The sequence below is a fragment of the Lissotriton vulgaris genome, chromosome 4_1 (genome assembly GCF_964263255.1).
Source record: "Lissotriton vulgaris chromosome 4_1, aLisVul1.2, whole genome shotgun sequence".
NCBI lineage: Eukaryota > Metazoa > Chordata > Amphibia > Caudata > Salamandridae > Lissotriton > Lissotriton vulgaris.
Genome location: NC_141691.1, coordinates 919,988,076 through 920,008,806, shown reverse-complemented (window position 1 = coordinate 920,008,806; position 20,731 = coordinate 919,988,076). Strand labels below are relative to the sequence as shown.

Genomic DNA, 20,731 nt, shown 5'->3' with positions numbered 1-20,731 from the left:
GAGATGCGCCAGATCAAATGCGTCACGCAAAACTACCCTTGCGACACGGCAGATGCGCCTCATTTACAATGCGGCGCGCCCTGGCGCAAGGGTAGGCACTTGCGTGACGCATCTCGTCACGTAAGAGCGGCGCATCGCTGGAGTCACGTCGCCAACGCAATGCAACTCCAGTAATGCTCAGGGCCACCCAATACTTACATGCTGTGTCAGTCCTTTCGCCTGCTTCAAGCAGGCATAAGGAATTGAATTGACGTAGCAGCGTCGCAGAAGTGCCTGCGTTAAATCTTGTAGATTTCACGCAGGCAATTTTGCGAGGCGCACAGCCGCCGGACCGCCCACCCTGCGTACTAGGAACGCACCCATTGTGGTGCAGGCCCATGGCTTTATAACGTGACGCATCTCCCTAGATGCGTCATGCTGTAAAAGACTCGCAGGGATGCGGCACGTTTACGCCGCTGTTGCGTCACGCAAGGCAACGTAAACGTGGCGCAAGGGGCTTGTAAATGTAATCTGCCCCCTAGTGTGTAGCATTACGCAGTTCTGTAAAGTACACTCATACATAATAGTTACTCAGGCCAATGAGACCACGAAATAGAAAACAAATAAGCATAGTAGCAACGCCACTGAGAAGGAGAGCAGTGCACCTGAAATGCACAGAAGATTTTGAAATATAATTTAACTACAATGTAATCGTCATCAGCGGCATTATTGGCTTGCTCCATGTAAAAAACAAATATTTGCAATACAACAACACAGAGCAGGAGAAAACATCATAGTAGTGAGTGATGAAATGGCTACTACTACTCACCAAGCCCGGGGATCTCCAAGCCGAGCTGGTCCAGCAGGTCGCGCTCCCGGTCCAGGAGGTCCGTCCAGCGATGGGTGACCTGGCTGTAGTTGCGCTGGACCCCGTAGAGGTGGGATATGGCCCAGCACACCTTCTCCCACCGCTTCCGGCGCTCCCGCATGTTGTAGCCGCCGGCCGCGATCTTGCCGCCTCCCGCGATGGTCCTGGGCAGGCGGCGCTGGACGAAGTAGACCAGCGCGCCCACTTCCTCCGGGCTGAAGATCTCCCGTCGCGTCACCTGCTCCCCCCTCAATCTCCCGCATGCTGTCCTGGCACTGGGTCCAGTACTACTCCCCGCCGCCGCTGCGGCCCTCAAGTGCCTGGGCAGCTTCACGGCGCCTGGCTTGACCATGGTCTGGGCAGGTAAGGTAGGAAGAAGTAGAAAATTAAGAAAGAATAGGATAGGGAAGAAGAAAAGAAAAGAGTTTAAAAAAGTAGTTTAAAAGTAAAGAAAAATAGCAGAAAAGACAAAAATATACAGCTAGGAAAAGAGAAGAAAGCAAAATCGTAAAAAAAAAAACTGAAAACAAGCAAAGGATGGCAAAGATACCAAGAGGATTAAACACCATGCCCAGACACAGGAAATGAATGAAAAACAAGATGGCCGGCGCCCGTTCACGAGCGCGAAAGTAAGTTTGCGCGAGATTTCCCTCGCGATCTCGTGCGAACCTCTAGATTTCCCTTGCGATCTTGTGCGAACCTCTACTCGCAATGCGCTTACTGCGCGAGATTATACATAGCGGGCAGAAATGGAAATACGTCACGCAAACAAAATGGCCGCGCCCGTACTCGACCTTGGGGTAAATTCGCGTGTTGCGCTGCAAGCGGCTCGCGAATACTGCAAAAAAACTCACGAAACAACAAGCCGCAAAAAAATAAAAAGCTCATTCGCACGAATTGGCGGCTTCAGCGGTCGGTTTCGCACGACGCCGCGCCCCGCGAATAGCGCGAAAAAATAGAAAAGCGATTTTAGAAAAAGCAATGAGCAGGTGCAAAAGGTCAACCTCATGATTTGTAACGATTCCCTGTAGTGCTTCCTGAGGGGGCCCTCCAGAATTCGGTTGCCTGCTTGCAACTATTGTGTGACCCTGCTCTGACCTTAACTGTATGCCACAAAGGTCCTGATTTACAGCTAAAGGAGCAGACAAGCAGGTGCCAGGCTGGAACTTCAAATTCTTTCAGTGACACATTAATTAGCCCCTAATTCATTGTCAGTTGGGGCAGGGCAGGTGTTGTTAATAAACTAACCCCAAATTAATTCATGTCAGTTCAAGCAGGGCAGGTGGGCTTGCTTTTCCCCCCCATCTTCTACAGTGATGATGAACCAGAGGGTGGCATTGATGTAACAGAGGGTGGCATGGGTCAAAGAGAGGGTGCCAGTGGTGAAACAGAGGGTGCTGGGAGGCTGTGATGATGAACCAGACGTAGAAACAACATAGTCGCGACCGTTGCGAGCCGACAAGTAAGTTCGCAATTGCGAACTAGTACCAAATCCTCGCGAACTGGCAGAAACACTTGCGAACACAAAAAAAAATCCGCAAATTCGCGAGAATTCGCGGATTTTGCGGATTGCGAATTCGCAAATCCGCAAAATTCGCGAACGCGAGATTCGCAAAAATTCGCCCATGCTTATTTACCATTTAATGAAGTAAAACATCATAAAAATACAGCATTTAAACGTGAACGTGACCTTTTTAACTCACTTGTTCATTCTAATGATTGGTTTTTACTCTTTTTTTGCCAATACAGATATTTTGAGTTCTACATAGATCATTGTTAGCAAAGCCTAAAACTTGATATTTTGAAGATTAGACATGTAGTGTAATACATGGGAAAGCCGTCTTGAATGAGAAAATGACCCAGAAGTTTTTAGAATTTATACAACAAAGTTGCAAAATTAACATTGCTTTCTGTGAGAAGAGGAGTGATCCTGTTCCCAGAAGAACACCTTAAGCTGACTGGAGTAGAGGGAAGCATCATCTTGCAAGCTTCAGAATGTGCTGTCTGTAATGGTGCCTGTTCCTAGGGTAAGTTACCACTTCTTTACCCTGACTTGCTATTGTGATTCTTTTACCATGTTACTCACTCTATTGATCTTCGTGAACCTCTCTTTATGGGAAGTTATGCCTTTTTTGTTTTTTTCATTGACCTGCTTTACATGTTTAAGCTTTATGCATGAACTCTCACTCTTTCTCGAACTGGATTTCTTTATGGGTCCCGCCTGAAACCATTCTCTCTCGATTCATAGAATTGTAATCCTTTTCCTTAATGGAACGTGCTTAATGCGCTAATTGCTATTTATTCATTGCCTATTGAGTGAATATTGATTTATAATACAATTCTAATGACTAGGTTTAAGGGTTTACTTGTGCTCTAACAAAGCTAACTTACTAAAAAGTGTTAAATTAAAAACATTTTAACAAATACCAAACTCTCAATATTGACTGAAATTAGAATTGGAACTGTGATTATAATTTATGTGATGTATTACTTCTGATCTTTCCTAAAACAATGGCAAAGGTCTACCGAACTATTGCAGGAGAACCGAAATTAGCCCGCTAAATAGTATAGCAAGAAACTTTTAAAATTGTTAACTGATTCCCGCTCCAGGACCAGTTATCAGTAGATGTTTTGGGCTTTAGGCCCCAACTTTCAAGAGCCATTGGGGCACAATTATTCAAATACCAAATGTAAGCTTACGGATTTATGAAACACCAGCTGGAGCCTGTTGTAGAATGCCTACAGTCAATAAACCTGAATAAATACAGACGTGAGGCCCATGCTCTCCACACCACTGGAGTCAAGCTATCCTGGCTGAAGAAGGCCGACAGCCAGAAAACGGTCCTAGGATGCTTCATTCCGGTCCAGGAAAGACATGGCTTGGCAGTTCGGGCTGGACTGTTCCCATGAGGCACAGGGTCAAGGCTGATTTGCATATGGCCATGTCTGAACTGGGGTGGTGTGGAGTGCAAAAAACTATGGTTTTAGGCCCAGATCTCTGTACTGGTGTGAATGTATGACATTGTTCTGCATTCTGTCCATCAACTGTTTTTGCATGTGAATAAATACATAGCCATATAATTTATTAGTTTCCATTATTTAACTATGAATGTACATTTCTTTTAAATTCCAAATCTCGCAATGAGTGCACATTGCTCTAGTTCCCTATTTTGTTAAGTACCCTTGAATGTGAAGGAAGCAGGACAGAATTAAACAGTTCTGATTGCTGCTATGGTGCACCCGCAAACTAGGTAAAAACCATCACTACACCAACAACACAAAGTAACATTTGTGCATTCGCACTGAACATAATATTTCCAGATGCTCAATAACTTACCACTGATGTATCATAAAAATGTTCAACAAGACCTATTAAGTTGTGATCAGATTCTAGCTCATCTGTGTTCAGGAAATCCGTGGCTCTTTCAAACCACAAACCCATGTAAAAGAAAAAACAAAAACCCATATTAGAAACTTAGTCATTCAAATGTGGATTTTTATCATCTGCACAATGTACAATGGTAATTCGGCAAATTAGCTTTTATTTTTAAAAACTCAGTTGAAATGTAACAAACAAAATAATGTTGAACTTAAACAGTTAACAAATTGGGTTTACTACGTTCACATGAAACGCTATGGATAATTATTACTGCATACAGCAACAACAGTTTACATAATGTGTAGAAAAATGAGGCCAGACGTAGGAACATAAACCCTGTAAATGGAATAAATATTCTTTGGATGTCGAACAAACTTGCGGGAATATTTACTAGATGCTTTCAGTCGCTTGCAGATTTGAGTACAAATTTATTAATCAGAGAAAATTAGACAAAGTCGAGGGGTACGACCAACATAACATTGGAACTCATGGCATCAGTGCCTTTTAAGAGAAAAGGCTCTTCTTGGAATCTCTCACAAGACAGCAAACAGATAGTCATTTGCTCCTAAGATTGGCGAAAGGCTTCATCAAGCATGCTTAACATGCAAAGAATTTTACCCTGCATCCAAAGACATGCACTGTGGTCTTTAATTCACAATTTTCGTTTATCTGTGCTTGGTGTGTAGATGCCATAGCAAAGAAATGCTGAACAATCCCAGCCTACTGACAAACTTGCAACAGTGGGCAACACAATTCTCAGCACCAAGCTCAATAGCCCACTGTGCAGAAGACTATTTCAAACATAATTCATAACTCTAATGCCACATTTGCATTAGCAGGACTTTGCATAGATTTAAAAAGATGTCTAAAGATTCTGAGCTCTTTGCCTCCTCCGCGGGCTTGGTAAGTCAATTGTTGCCGTGCTGTCGGAAGGCTAAGTGTGTCCAGGAAGCCACTTAGACACAAGTCGCAAGAAAATAAGAGAAAATAGAGGACACCACCATACCGCAGAACCCATGAAAGCATCCTATTCCCAGGTGACACTACCCAATTTAAGATCAAAATCTGGAAATCTTCAAAATTCATATGAAAGCTTCAATAGTTCATGGTAAATTCAGAAAACAAAATGGAAACAAATTGACAATTTAGTCTGATTTACTCTTCCAACACGCCATGTTGGAGGTTGAATGTAGCTCTTTATGTGGGTTTTGAGGGAGCGTGAACTTCAAAAATATCTGAAACAGAATACATTTTAAACATTTTACTTAGTAGCATTACAATCAAAATGCAACTTAAATGCAATTCCAGATGCCCAAAAGGAACACCTGCAATGTGGTGCCCATATACGTAGGTCTGCACTGAAACAAGTGATAGCCAAGTTACAAAACAAAATTGTGGGCACTCCCACAAAGCAATAATGTTTAATAAGTATTCCATTGAATCACACAGTCACTCTGCACTTTTTATTGGACACTACTTTCCACTCCAATTGCCTTTTAAACGAAAGGCCATTACAACAAGAATAGCCTGAGATACAGTTAACAGCTGTTTTGACATTTGCCTGCCATCATTAACCAGTGCTTCTGCAGAGAAATCTGGGTTAAGTACACCTAGGCTATAACCACAGGTTTGTTGGTTATTGTCCAACAAAATGTTGCACCAATCATTAAACATCAAAAAGCGTCGGAAAATCACCTAAATGTCTGCACTGAAGCAACCAGTCACAAAACCAACCATTCTTTTAACAGTTGCTTGGCAATTGGCTTGCTAACAAACTGAAGCATCCAAAGAGACGCCCCACCCACTGGCTTGCATCTAATAGTTTATGAAAAAGGCTGCTTAACTGAAAAAGAGGTACTGATCACAAATTTCTCCCTAGGCCTTAGCCTTACAAAACTAAACCTCACTAGACAACAAACCACCTTAGTCATTACCCCATCTCTTAACAATCCCTCTCCCCTTGCATCTTTTATCATGCAACTTTGTACATTCTATTCAATTATGATACGTTTGGCCTTTACTGCTTTAATACTTTAACCTACATCTAAATATCGTAGTATCCTAAACCTTAACTTTTAATTTCTTACTTCCTTCAGGTTTAACTTTAATGCCACACCAGCACTGTCCTGATTCACCAATGTTCACAACAATAATCTTAATCTGGTAACATGGCAATTTAAACTGCCAACCACCTTGCACCTGCTCTAAGCAACAATTACAAAGAATGTTCCCCTACATGCCTGTGCCCAATAAAAACTACCTACGGCCATGAATTAACAGGGAATCCCTTCCTAGAAGTAGGGTGCGTGGGTGGGTAAATTTCTTCCATCCAAGCACTGGCCACTGTGTCACTTAACCCAATATGGTGCCTAGTGCTAGGAAATGGACGGTTATATTGCAGCCAACCCACCCCTACCAGCCCAACACAACCAGCCTAAATGCAACCCAGGCTGTCTCATCTGCCAAAAACCCTGGGGGGGGGGCACAAATACCAAGGTCGATTGCCCCCCAAATCCCAATGGTGGACTCAAGGCCAAGCACAGGATACAGGTGCAATATTTATATGCAGCTTGACAGCGAATACAATTGAATATACAATGACAAGTGTGTAGTAGTGGAAAGGCGGGAAACTTAATGTAGAATTTGAAATAGATCTCTAGAATCCCATCACAGGTCGATTAGACATTTGTACCGGTCATAGAGTGTAGAAGGCAATCTTTTTCAACAAATCAATTCAGATCACTTCCATCTCTTTCCCCAAAGAACCACTGACAAAAGGTCAAGTTTGAAAATGTATTATAAAGCCAAAAGCAATTGTGTATATAAACACCTCAGTAAAAGGTTCAGCAAATACACAGGTACTAATACAAACATAATCCTACGGAAAAGTCTCAAGCGACTGAGAAACAACACTAATATAATTTCCAAGACCACTAAGCTTGCAAGAATTGCTATGATCTGGGTCCTGGTAGACATGGAAGAAAAGAAGAAATACATCAGGATAAGCCTATCCCTACACTACTCTAAGTGTCATCCCTACAGCCGGATTCTCTCCTAACAAAGGTGTCAGCCGTGGTGACTTCCAAAGAAGTACACTCACTTAGTTCGGACTTAGCCTCTTGAGTTCATCTCGCACAGCAGCTCTCTGCCTACCCTGCATCTTTCTTTGCCCTTGTGCGCTTCTACTCTGCTCTCCTCCCGGGGTGCTGTCCCTAATATGAAACCCACAATTCGGTTGACACGCCCCAAGGGACGCCCCTCTCGGAGTGTTAGTTTTCAAAGGGTCTTCTCCTTGATGTCTTCATCCTCGTTCGTTGATAAACGGCCTTGGGTCCCACAGTCGTCTCCGCTTGAAGTTGCTTCCCTAAAATTCCACAACCACTCCTCCGGGTCTGTAACTATCATTCTAACTCTCATATACAATGGGCCCTTCTTTACTATCTTCGGCTAACCTTGCACCTGCAAAGGAACGCACATAAATCGGTTCGCAACAACATGCTACTTGCAATTAATTCTTTAAGGCAACCTTCTAGGAAAAAAGGCAGTTCCATGATTTAAAGTTAGCAGACACATTCCTAACTCTGCCTACACAATCCGTTATCCCCACCTGGGCCTCAGTACGTTTCGAGATGTCACCCCCTAAATTTTGGCAAACAGTTTTACTCGTTAGGCATACATCATTATAGCAAAAAGAAAAGAATACATTTCCCAACTAAACACTTCTATGTCGTTACATGAATACAACAATGAATTACTAAACATGCATCGAAATACATGATGCTTCTTTAAATGCACTTTAACTAAACTAGCATTTCTTTCACAAATACATTTCTAGATTACATGGCATTAGTATTACAAAACACATTATGTTGCAGCTATGGAAAATTCTGGTACATGAGTTCATAGCTATGTGTCACACTTAAACATGATTATAAGCCTCTTTATATGCGGGTGCGGATTACTTGTGGATATGATGCACCCCTACAAATTCTAACACAGTTTTGCGCTCTCTCAGTCCCCCCTTTGATGACCTGTGTCATCACCACCATCCCACATTCCTTAGGGTAGGGACCGATTTTAAACAGCACTTGTTGCAACATTTCCTCGCCTGAGCATTTCCAAAGCTCTTAAACTCTGATATTGATTGTCCTGCAACTCCTCCATTCTCTGTGCCTGTCCCCTCACTGTTCTATCCAACCTATTGGACCTATAGCATTTGTACAATCTCAACAAACCACATATTCCAACCACACAGGCTACTATGATGAGGAGAGGCTCCAAAATGTATTCAAGAAAACTCCTACCCAGGTTTGCAAACCAGTTTCCAACACCTCCAAGACCCTTGCCAACCTTTTCCCATGTGTTTTCTTGTGTCAAATCATTAATCTCATAGTGGATAGCAGTAATGTTGCGTATATATTTCTTCAGATCTTTAGAATTGTCCGGAATATACGGGCAACATTCCTGGACCTTCAAAAGTTTACAGACTCCGCCCTCTTTCGCTAAAAGGAAGTCTAAGGCAAGGCGGTTTTGTAAAACCATCGCCCGTATCGACATCTCGCCATGAATCAACACCAGTGATTTTGCCGTACTCATCGACAATTCATCCACCACTGTTGCTAATCTTCGTATCTTTACATCATTTAGAATCACTCCCAGCATTGGTATGGCATCTCCAAACACATCTCCCACTATTGCAGCAGCACTTTCTCCTCTCTTCACCCTTGTCAACTTGCCACCCTCAACTTGAGCAAAATCCTCGGTGTGTTATATCTTGGGAAAGATAATTGCCAAGTAACATGTCCCATACCATTTATCCGGCAATCTCACGTATGCATTTCTTCCACAAACGAAATACACCGTAGGAATCACTTGCACCACACTCTTCAGAAAGTCTTTGGTATAATACTCTAATTTGAAGTGTGTTCACAAGTTGTCTCACCCACATACACATTTTCGTAGTCTGTCTTTGGCCTATGTAAACACAACTTTCCCTTCTGTACAACGTCTAAGGCTATCGGACCATAACTTCCCTTTGACTTGTGTCCAAGCTCTTCATCCGTCCAATCTACCTTATCCTGACCTGACGTCTGTAACTGCTTCTGTTTTTGATATCTATCCTCAACCTGCTCCACAAACTTCTTCTCTACCTCTGTCAATGAGCAGGTCAAGTTGTGTCGATGTTTATATGAGGTATCTATGGTTTTCGTTGGAATGAAAAAATATCCAAGTCTATCCTCCGACTTATAATAATCCCACTTGTTCAAATGCTTATAGTTTGGGACTTCTGGTAACACAGCATCATAATTCGAAAAGAAATATTCAAAATGTGATCTCCCATAAAATATGCTAAGCAGCAAGCTACATGAAATTACATACGTTAATGGCAGGTGATGGTATCTAATACCCTCGTCTACTGAAGCTGGCAATTGCATACACAACAATCTTTCGCATCCATCGCATCAATATACTCATACAGCAATTTAGCATAAGCGTTCTTCCCAAAGTTTCCTTTGGACAAATCAGCATGTAATCTACAGCTTTCTTCAGCTAGCAAAGCTTTCTCGGCTCCTATGTTTACCTCCTTGTGGCTAGGAGTGGTAGGTGTAGGTGTTCCCTTGACCTCCACTTCCTGCTCTTGTGGTGCTAAATAAGAAACTAAAACTACAACAAATATGAAGAAAATCACTAACCCTAATAGTGTACCTATAATACATTTTGCCCTACAAGTCAGGTTTCCAGCCTCCATGGTCTCAGACAGTGTGATTCGATTCTAGCAGCAACACAAAGTCTTGGCAATAGAAAGTCTCTTGCTTGGCTTTATGAATTTCCTCGAACCACACCTAGAAGCAGAGATCCCCTTTCTAATTTTCATTGTCCATTTCGTGTTCAGGTGACCCTGTAAATGTATGTAAATGTATTTGAGCTTATATAGCGCACAGCTACCCGCAGTGGGTTTCCCGGCGCTTGCTTAGGGAACCCGTCCTGGTATTCCCCTGTGAGATATCCCAGCAGGGTATCCACAAGGTGAAAGCCAGGCATCCCGCCGCGAGGGGCCGTTGTGGAGATTAAGCAAGCTATTGCCCAGAGTCGCAGAGTGTGAACCCATGAGTCGAGAAGGCACCGGAGCGAGAATTATCGAGTCCGTGGAATTTTTAGCCCAAGACCCGCCGAGGCGGGGAATTGAACCCTGGTCCAGGGCCGATCTCAGCTTCCGGGTCTGCCGCCTCTAACCCCTGAGCCACACTTCTCCGTCCTCTAAGGGATGTACCCGAGTTTCTTCTTCTTCCACTCGGCTCTAAGTATCTTCTATAGCTATTTACAAAGTCTTTACTGCGCATCAATGATCAGGTTCTCTCCAAGTGCACAGGGTACGTAGTCTAAAAGTTCCATATGAAGGACTTTTGCATCATAGGCAGGTATTTCAGGGCCAAATGTAGGAAAAGTCAATCTGTTTAAGATCAAATCACTTATCTTGCTTAGGAAAGGGGGATTAGGAACAGTGATTGTCAGTAAGCCTTCAATTTCCAGTCCAGGCACCAACAGTATCACTTCCAATTTATAGTTCGGGCCGTATCGGTCACCAGCACTGACCTCACCCTCCCAGATCTCAGTACACCTGGCATTTGTCAAAAGGTAGGTCCACTCCGGAGTGGCGTATCTTCTGCAAGGTACTCTCACTCTCCTTGATCTCCTCGGACCCTTTTCCTCTGACTCTTGGTCTCCTGTTTCCGGGTCTGATTCTTCAGATACAGGCGCAAGATCTTTTTCGGATGTCAGCCTCACATTCAACCTCTTCCGCCTTTCAGGCCAACTTGCCTTGGTGCCCTTTACTCCTCTGTTCCTTCTTGGCACAACTTGCTCATCTTGACCTTCAGCTTCTCCAGAGTTGGGATCACCCACACAGCAGCTTTCCCATTCAGTAGCAGTTTCAGTGTCACTGTCGGTGTGATCTCCCTCAGCTCGGTCGGATGAGTTACCAGCTTCTTCAGACACCCCCACAGCATGACTCGTCCCCTCTTGTGGATCTTCCTCCACAGCTGGATTTTCTTCTACGAGAGGAGCGGTTTCTTCCAGGGGCGCTGGAACTCTTCGGGTGTGCGAAGCATGTATCCAATTTGGCAATCCACCACACTTCACGTCAGTTTTCGTCACCAGGATGACTTGGAACGGCCCTTGTCAGCGGACGTCCAAGCAGCTCTTCCTCACGTGCTTCCGTACTAGCACCCAGTCTCCGGGACACAGGTCGTGACAGATGTCTCTAGAAGTTGGGATTTCTGCCGTCTGCACCTGAAGGGACACAGAATGGATGACGTCAGATAATCCTTTGCAGTAATCAAGAATCAGATCATCTGTGATATTCAGCAAGGCCGCTGAGGGGACAGATGGTAACCTCATAGCTCTTCCCATCAGCACCTCATGAGGCGAAAGTCCTGTTCTCCTGTCTGGTGTGCTACGCATGCTCATTAACACCAAGGGTAAAGCATCTGGCCATTTCAGGGATGTGGAAGAACACACTTTCGCCATTCGTGCCTTGAGCGTTCCATTTATTTGCTCCACTATGCCAGAAGCCTCTGGCCGATAGCTACAATGCAATCTCTGATCAATGTTCAATGCCGAACAGAGCATCTTCACAACTTCACTGTTGAAATGTGTTCCTCTGTCCGATTCCAAAGAGGTCGGGACCCCGAATCTAGGTACTAACTCCCTCAACAACAATTTAGCTACTGTGAGTGTATCGCACCTGCGAGTGGGATATGCCTCGACCCACCTGGAGAACACACATACACTTACCAAGACATATCTGAGGCTGTTACACTTAGGCATCTCAATAAAATCCAATTGCATTCTGTTGAAAGGCCCTCCAGACCTTCCCACATGACTCAACGTAACTGGTGTCCTCTTCCCAACATTCATCTGTTGACACGTAACACACCACTGACACGGCTTCCGCAGCCGTTCTGAACTTTGAGTTATACCAAGTCTGCCTAAACACTCGTATCATAGCATCTCTTCCCAAGTGTACAGAGCCATGTATCTGGCGAGCTATCTGGCTCACCAGTTCATTCGGCAACACCGCTCTCCCTTCTGCCGAAATCCACAAATCCAGATCCCCCTTGGTACAGCCAGAAGTCACCCACACTCTTTTCTCAAAATCTGACGCTTGTTCCTGCACCTTCCTCAATTCATCCCAAGTATCAGCCACTTCAAGTACCATGTTTAACTCGGTCCCTCTGTGTATTCCCTCAACAACCTGGTCCGTGAAGGAGTAAGCTTGTTCGGCACAATAACGTGCTACCTCATCGGCATATCTGTTACCCAGGGACACAAAATCAGCACCCTTGCTATGTGCTGTGCATTTCACCACTGCAATTTCTGCTGGTCCCTGCAGTGCCTCCAGCAGTAACCTGACAAATTCTCCATTCCTGATAGGGGAACCTGATGATGTCATGTAGCCCCTTTGAGACCATAACTGACCGAAGTCATGAACCACGCCAAACCCATATCTGCTGTCTGTGTATATGGTGACTCGAATCTTGTTGGCTGCCAAACAGGCACGCGTCAAAGCAACTATCTCAGCCACCTGAGCGGAATGTACTCCTAAGCAGGCAGCTTCGATTATTCCATGAATTGTGCAGACAGCAAAGGCCCCCCCCCTTAACTGTCCAGCATTTTCCCTTATACATGAGCCATCTACAAAGAATTTCATCTGGGTCTTCTAAAGGCTTGTTGCGTGTTTATCTAGGTTCCTGATCGATACTGTGACCTTATGCCCCTATTCGGCTATAAATCCATTTATTCCCTATATTGGCATAACCGTTCAAGTACGATATTCAGAAAGTCATCTCTGGCCTCACACGAACAGAGCCACATTCCAGAATAGTTCTCTGCCACTTCCTTTGCAACCAATTAGTGCAATGACAGAGCAGCAGTCACTATCTGATATTCCTAGATTAACACTCCGAGTTCTTCAACAAGATAAAAACTCAGCAAACCTGGAAATCCCCACTTGCTGTGTTTTGATTAGTAATGGAACTCTAATGGGCAACTGATAGCTATCACTTCCTAGTGACATCTTTAATTGACGTCTTATGTCCAGCAAACTTGCGTCAAACCAGGCACCTGTCAGGTATAAATACTACCAACGTTGCCTTAAGCAATTGCTGGTGTCCCATTGCTGTTGTATGCTGCATGCAGTACGCTGATGCTACTGATGTCCTGTTGGTGGTGAAGCTACTGATACCATTATCGCTGCTAAAGCGCGAACGATGGTGTGGTGAGCTTAGGAGCTGAACAGCCGTCCCTCTGCGGAGAAGCCCAGCAGATGCCAACTGCCCGCGGACGCTGTCCCCCTCCTCCTCCTCGACGCGCTGAAGAGAGACGCTGCCTTTCTCCTGCAGAGAAATCCAGCTCCAGCGTTTCTAGTCTGCCTTCGCGGGTGACTGGAATACCGAGACCCCCTGAAGGAGATACCAGACCTCCATCATTCTATTCAGAGGTATAGTGTTGACTAAACCCTTAGAAGAGAATTCTTGAAGCAAACCTTGGCAAAACCAACTTAACTTAAAGCTACTTACTTACTCCCCTTCCACGTGTTAGGCTTAGGTCAGGCACACTGGGGTAGGCGTAGTTAGAAGCACCAGTTGAGTATTTTAGCCTAATGTATATATGAATGTATATATGTTTTATTACTTTTAAACCATTGTATGGCTAAGAAACCATATCAATGCTTTTACAGTATTATCTTGCAATACTTATCTTACTGTACGTACTTTTTATCATAACAAGTCTTGCAATTGTGGCAATACATTTCTCTTGTACGAGAAGAAAGACTGTTCAATAAATGTTAACCCTTTATTGACAAACGCCCGTCTCTCTAGTCTCTACATATCGTGAAAGTAAACTGCACTAACCTGACTGAGTGAAATACCTGTCTATTGTTTCACACGACCCTGGAGATTGACTCTTGATCTGAGGAGCAAAGTTGTCATGTTGCACGGTTGTTGGAAAACTGAATCCCTTCTTGTCTGTGCCAGGGAAGCTGATCACTTCCTATGCAGAGAAGAAAGTTTCCAGTGGCCTCTGAGCTAGTTGGTAACAAACCCAATTAAGTTTAGCATAGTCAGTAGAGGCCTGGAAGATCCGCACTTCTACGTCGATACTACTATTTATGTTATTCCAATGCGCAGGGCCTAGTGGGAAACTAGGAACTACACTACATGGGGCCCAAACGTTTGGTAAGGCGATAAACTAACGCAAGACGTTAGAGTAACTCAGTCGTGCATATTTCACACAGACCCCTTTCTCCCGTAAATACTCCAATAGACGTCTGGAGTGGGTGAAAGGTTAAAATCCGCCCGACCTTAGTAGGAAGAGATTCCTATGGAAAGCTCTGCTTTATTCAACGTTGAAGGATACAGTGTTCCAAAATATTGTGCACCTCATCTTTGTCTCCTTGGAGACCAACTCTGCAAACCTTGCATTTTTACAATGCCAGGAGAAAACGGAGCCACTGGGGGTGCAGTAAATGCGACTCAGCAGGATCCCGACGACACGGTACCGGGTGCAATAATCATCCCGGCACATTTAAGAAAATCTATAACTTTAAAACTTATAGAAAACGGACTGACACCACAAGGTGTTACAGTAATTTTCGTGATAGAGGCTCACGAATATCGGCAGACAGAGGTATTCTATTCATGGATAAACTTTCCAGCGGCAAACGCTAAAACAAAAGAGTTTCACTATTACAAAATAGAGGAACCTCCGGAAGAGTACGCTCCTTTCGAGGAGATTGAAATTCCACTTAAATTCCAAGAGCACCTGCTCTGGTTTAATGGCGCCCTAAAACATAATGATCACATAACCGGGCTCGGTCCACTAGGTAGACCAGGAGCAACGTGGCCGGTTCTAGCCGGCTACACACCACATCCTGACATTGTAAAAATGTCCAGAGAAGAGCTGTTAGTACAGCTAAAAACATTAATTAAAATACATAGACAATTGGTCCAATATATAATGCGGACTGCAACAGTCCAACCAGCTGTTAATGTACCACAGCTGACCCCTCATCAGGCGAACACTAATAAAATTACACCACAGAACATACAGTCATGTCTTGGTAAAAACACCCGTAAAATGGGAACAAATTCCTTTCTGGTTAGCACAGAAAATCACTCAAATAGAGGCAGTATTTCCTGATACTACCCCTATAGAGAAACACAGAATCTTGACAATCTGCCTTCCTATGGGAATCGCACCACACAGAGGACTGCGACACTTGGGGTACAGTCTTTGCTTCCATCTACACAAAAACACACGGTGTTCCGTCTATGGCGGTAATACCAGAAGTGCTAAAACAGATTCAAAATGAATACGGTCCAGAGCCCGCTTTAACTCTTGGTATGAAATTACTGAAAGACTTCAAGCAGGTCTCGGCTATATTATTAGCCAACATAAAGGGAGAAGCAGCATCTGTGGCGATTAGCCAGAAGTTGAAGGAAACCGATATAAAAGATCAGCCATTTGAGCTTGCCAAAATCATAGAAAAATGCTATGAAGAACTAGGTAGGGACAGCTTGGGTGGAAAACCAGTAAAACCCCAACTGCTCGAAAATCCTGAAAAATTATTTATTAAAAATAATTTAAACGCTCCTAAAAAGAGCTGGGATGGAAATAAACAATCCACTCCCAAAGAAAAAGTTTTCCAGACCAGAGGAAGGTCTCCTCGACGGAGGGAAAGAACTCCGACTCGAGAACGCCAGTCTCCCCAGAGGGAGCCCTCTGAGAAAAGATATAACCTTAGAAATAGGGATAATCTGAAAAAACCTGATAGATATCAAAGTATTGATACACGTCCCTCTCGATCTTTTCCACAGAATTCGGAAAGAAGAGGACGGTCAGACCCAGGAGAGCACACCAAGTCCAAAGACAAGGAACCTGCTCAGAGTAAGAAATCTCAATTTCAGAAAAAGAAGGTAGCCAGTATTAGAGTAATCAACCATGCCGAGAATACTGAGGACACAGTTGAAAAACGGGGAGTGGGCATTGACAATGTTGGACAGTGCAGCAGAAATCAGTATAGCCCGCAAGATCTTGATGAGTCATCTGGAGACAGTGGACACAAATTAATACATTCAGGTTGAAACTGCCGACACCAGACTTAGCGAACCCCATAAAATATACGAAATAACATTGCGTATAGAGGGTGATAAGAGTAGGAAAATTAGGGGTCTATTTTGGGATAAGCTCACAAAAGGCTATGATATTCTGTTAGCTGAAAAAGATTGGCCCCCAGAGTTTGTCAGGGAGTGCCCTCGTGGCGAAGAAGTGATTATGCCTGCCTTCTCGAATCACATTCCGATTCACAAAAAATACACATATGCAAGGAAATGGGCAGTGGCCCAGGCACCTGCATTATATAAAAATCATGTAGGATGGGATGAGGACTCACCTCCCCACAAAATCCAGTTAAAAAGTGAACCAACTGCCCAACGGCAGTATCCCATTAAGCAAGAAGCTAAAAAACAAGTCAGGGAGATTTTAGATCAACTTGAGTACCAGGGGGTGATTGAAACATGCACCTCTCAAATGAACAATCCTTTGTTTCCTGTCTCCAAGCCACACAATTCATATCGTCTAGTTTTGGACTACAGACACCTTAATACATGTTGTAAAACATTTGCAGTACAAAACTCGCATAGTGCAGCCCTAATGAATAACAGTTAGGAAAAAATATAAAACGACATTAGACATATCTAATGGTTTCTTTTGTCAAAACATTGCACCGGAAAGCAGATATTTGACCGCTTTCTCTGCATTTGGGTCGCAGAAAAAATTCTGTCGACTCCCACAGGGGTTCAAGAACAGCCCAGGACTATTCTCAGCAAGGGTAACAGAGTTACTACAAATCTATGACGATGAAGCATTATCTTACGTAGATGATCTCTATCTCACAGACGACGACTTGGATACTCACTTGAAAAGAGTGAACACCATTATACTGGGGTTCGCGGCAGAGGGTTACAAATTCAACTTTAAAAAGTCCCGAATTGCCCATCTGACAGTACTATTCTTAGGGTACGAATTATCAAGTGAAGGAAAAAGCCTAGCGGACAACTTCTTAGAGAAGTGCGCTGTACTCCAAGCTCCAAAAACGCGGAAGAATTTACAATCCATTCTAGGTTTTCTGAATTTCGGAAGAACTTACATACTAAATTACACAGAGAGGGTTGAACCTCTTTACGAACTAATTAAACCTGATTTTAAAAAAATCAATTGGACTCAAAAACACAGAAATTTTGAGATCACTGCAAACAGACATGTTAGCAAAAACAAAATTAGATACACGTGACAACACGATCGATCTTGTAATCCGAGTCATCCCAGGAAGATGTGGATTCACGTACCTAACCTCTAATGAGGGAGAAAAGGTACCAATTTCAATTAAATCTCACTTGTACACACAAGCAGAAAAAGCATTTAGTCTCACAGAAAGAATTGTGAAAGCAGTGCAAATCGCATTAGCAAATGAAAGAGAACTAGCACACGGCAAACGGATTAATATCCTCACAGCGGAATCCGCCTTCGAGGCGCTATTCAGCCCAGTAAACCTGCCTACAGTGTCACTGGATCCGAAATGGATACAGTGTGTAGATTCTCTAGGAGCGGAAGATGTGAAATACTATTTCGCCCCGCAATTCGAAGAACTGAATGATTTAGAATATGAAGAAGAATATCCTCTGCCAATCGAACTTCTGCCTCTCCCACAATACGCCTGTATAATCTATACAGATAGATTTGTACAGCATTTCAACATAGAGAGTAAATCCTATGATGCAGCCTGTGCGATTATTAAAGGTCATTGGCTGTGCGGTAAATTCAGACCGAAAGTAACAAAAACTGAATCATTGAGAAACTGTTCGGTTCAGAGAACTGAAATCAGATGTTTAAAGATGGCGCTTGAAAATGCAGAACGTGAATTCCCGACACTTATCGTGTGCGATTCTCATTTTTGCGTCAACTCTTACAATAATAAACTGCAGAGTTGGATTGAAAACGATTACAAAGATGACACAGGTGCCACAATAAAAAATAAATTGCTCTGGAAACAGGTAGCTCTTTTACACAAAGAACTACAAAAGACTCACGTGGTACACGCACAGAGTCTTCAACGTGATGGCGTTCACGTTGCAGGGAATTCATTGGCTAATACAGCCATAGCGGAAGCAACTAAACCGGCTTCCGTAGCCACAAAAAAGCGTACAGAAAAATACATAGACGGGGAAAGCATGCTGGCAGTAAAAACGAGCGTAAAAGGCGACTGTGCAGCACTGCCCGTGAACTATCCACTCAATTATGCATATGTAATCGATGCAAACTCCGTTCCTTTTGCTCGAATCCCTGGAGTGGGGGACAGAGTAATTCCAAACAGGAGCAGGAGGGGCTTCCTCTTACTGGAAGCACACATGGGGTTGGGTCTGAGACACCAAGCAATTAAAGACTCTCTGAAAGAATTACAATCAGAGTACTGGTGGCCAGGAATGAGTATAGATATTCAATGTTTTGCTCAAAATTGTGAAAACTGCAACAGAGATCGCAGTAATGAACAGGCCAGTGTAGTTTCAGGATCCCTGCTAGACAGCATAAGGCGGTCTATCTGCGCAATAAAAGAAGAGAAGCGCGTCCCATTGCACACAGTTAAGGCTAAACACACTTAAAAAATGTAGCCTCCAGCACTCGGCTGACGCTAGAACTGTTATAAGAGAGATTTGCGAGTCCATATCCGCATATACGCAATTACCACGTTCCATTCTGACCAGGGTCCTGCTTTCAGCTCTCGAGCCTATAAGGAGGCCATGGCCAGCTTGGGAATTGGGTTGCGGTATTCTTGTCCGTGACTCTCTCTTCGCTATTGTGCCGAGTGGTCGCTCCCCAGTGTCTCTGGCGACAACTGGTATCGTTGTTCTGCGCTCTGATTTAAAACTGCCTCGTAATTAATTGCCTGCAGTCTGCCTTGGTTGCCGCTTCGCTTTGTTTGCGTTTAATATTGCCACCGTAACTTTCACTTTTAAAGCGCGATATCCCCCGGCGCTCTGCTTTGCTCACCCCTCGGCTGCCATTTTGTTTGTTTTTGTTGTTGTGCTCTGTATAGAAAGCCGTCCTCTTTAGCCCGCCCCGCCTCCCAGCTGAGCCGCCCTCGCCCCTCCCCCTCCACTATCCATATATGACAGATGCTCTTTCGCGCAGCGTTCACGCGCAGCGATCGCGCCCCAGTCGCGCCGCAGGTGCGCCAAAGGTAAGCCGTCTACGCCCGTCCGCGCCTGGACCGCGCCCAGCGCCAGACCCCCTGGTCCTCATAATGCCCACCCTCCCTGCATTACTTACGATGCCACCACCCTCCTAGCCATTAACCCCGGCCGTTCCCCCAACTGCATCCAAGCCGCTCCTGGACACACCCACGGACCCTTCTCATGCAACTCCTGCAAGCTCAACGGCAGCAAGAACAATTCCTCTTCTACGAACACACAACAGATATCCGTCCCCAACCACCTACAATGCATCCTGCTCAACACCCGCTCGGTCCACAGGCACGCCATCGACCTCTGGTATCTACTAGACACCATCTCTCCGGACGTCGCCTTCCTAACAGAAACATGGATGAACGCCACATCAGCCCCAGACATCACCATTGCCATCCCGGAAGGCTATAAGATCACTCGCAAGGACCGTACCGACCATACAGGAGGAGGCATCGCTATCGTCCATAAGAAATCCATCCGCATCTCAACGAGCTCTGACGTCAATCTCGCTAACACTGAACACCTTCACTTCCAGATCCACATCGACCCCAAGACCACACTCAGAGGCACACTCCTCTACAGGCCACCAGGACCCCGCGCACAATTTAGTGAAGACATCACAGACTTCATCACACCACACGCGCTCCCCTCCGAGGATTACATCCTTTTAGGAGACCTCAACTTTCACCTCGAAAATAACAACGACCGTAACACCACCACCCTTTTGGACAACCTCGCCAACCTCGGACTTAAACAACTTGTCACTACCCCCACCCACATCGCAGGTCACACACTCGACCCCATCTTCACCTCCAGCAAACATGTCTCCTTCAACCACACCACAGCTCTCCTTTGGACTGACCACAGCTGCGTTCACTTCACCTACAACAAGTCCACATCCAACATTCACCCCCAACCCACTCTGCGAAGAAACTGGAACAAAATCACCATCGACAAGATCTCCTCATCGCTTCTTCAAAACGCCCCCGCCCACTCCTCAAACCCCGATCAAGCAGCCACTAACCTCACCCAATGGTTATCCAACAGCGCCGACATCCTAGCACCACGGAAAAAACGACAAATCAAACTAGGCAGCAAGAAGGCCTCCTGGTTCAACGATGACCTTAAGAAATCCAAGAAACTCTGTTGCTCCCTTGAGAAGGCCTGGAAAAAAGACCCAAACACCAGCACTAAGGACGCCTT

General features: G+C 44.5%; 1 protein-coding gene across 1 annotated transcript in view; it reads right to left on the bottom strand.

The window, feature by feature from the left end:
- The window catches only part of SYCP2L (synaptonemal complex protein 2 like), a 1,791,741-nt gene that overhangs the window by 1,560,461 nt on the left and 210,549 nt on the right, over window positions 1-20,731 (bottom strand). Inside the window, exon 4 of the mRNA XM_086966882.1 lies at window positions 4,185-4,289. Within this exon, the coding sequence (XP_086823008.1) occupies window positions 4,185-4,289 (105 nt within the window). The remainder of the gene's footprint in view (window positions 1-4,184; window positions 4,290-20,731) is intronic.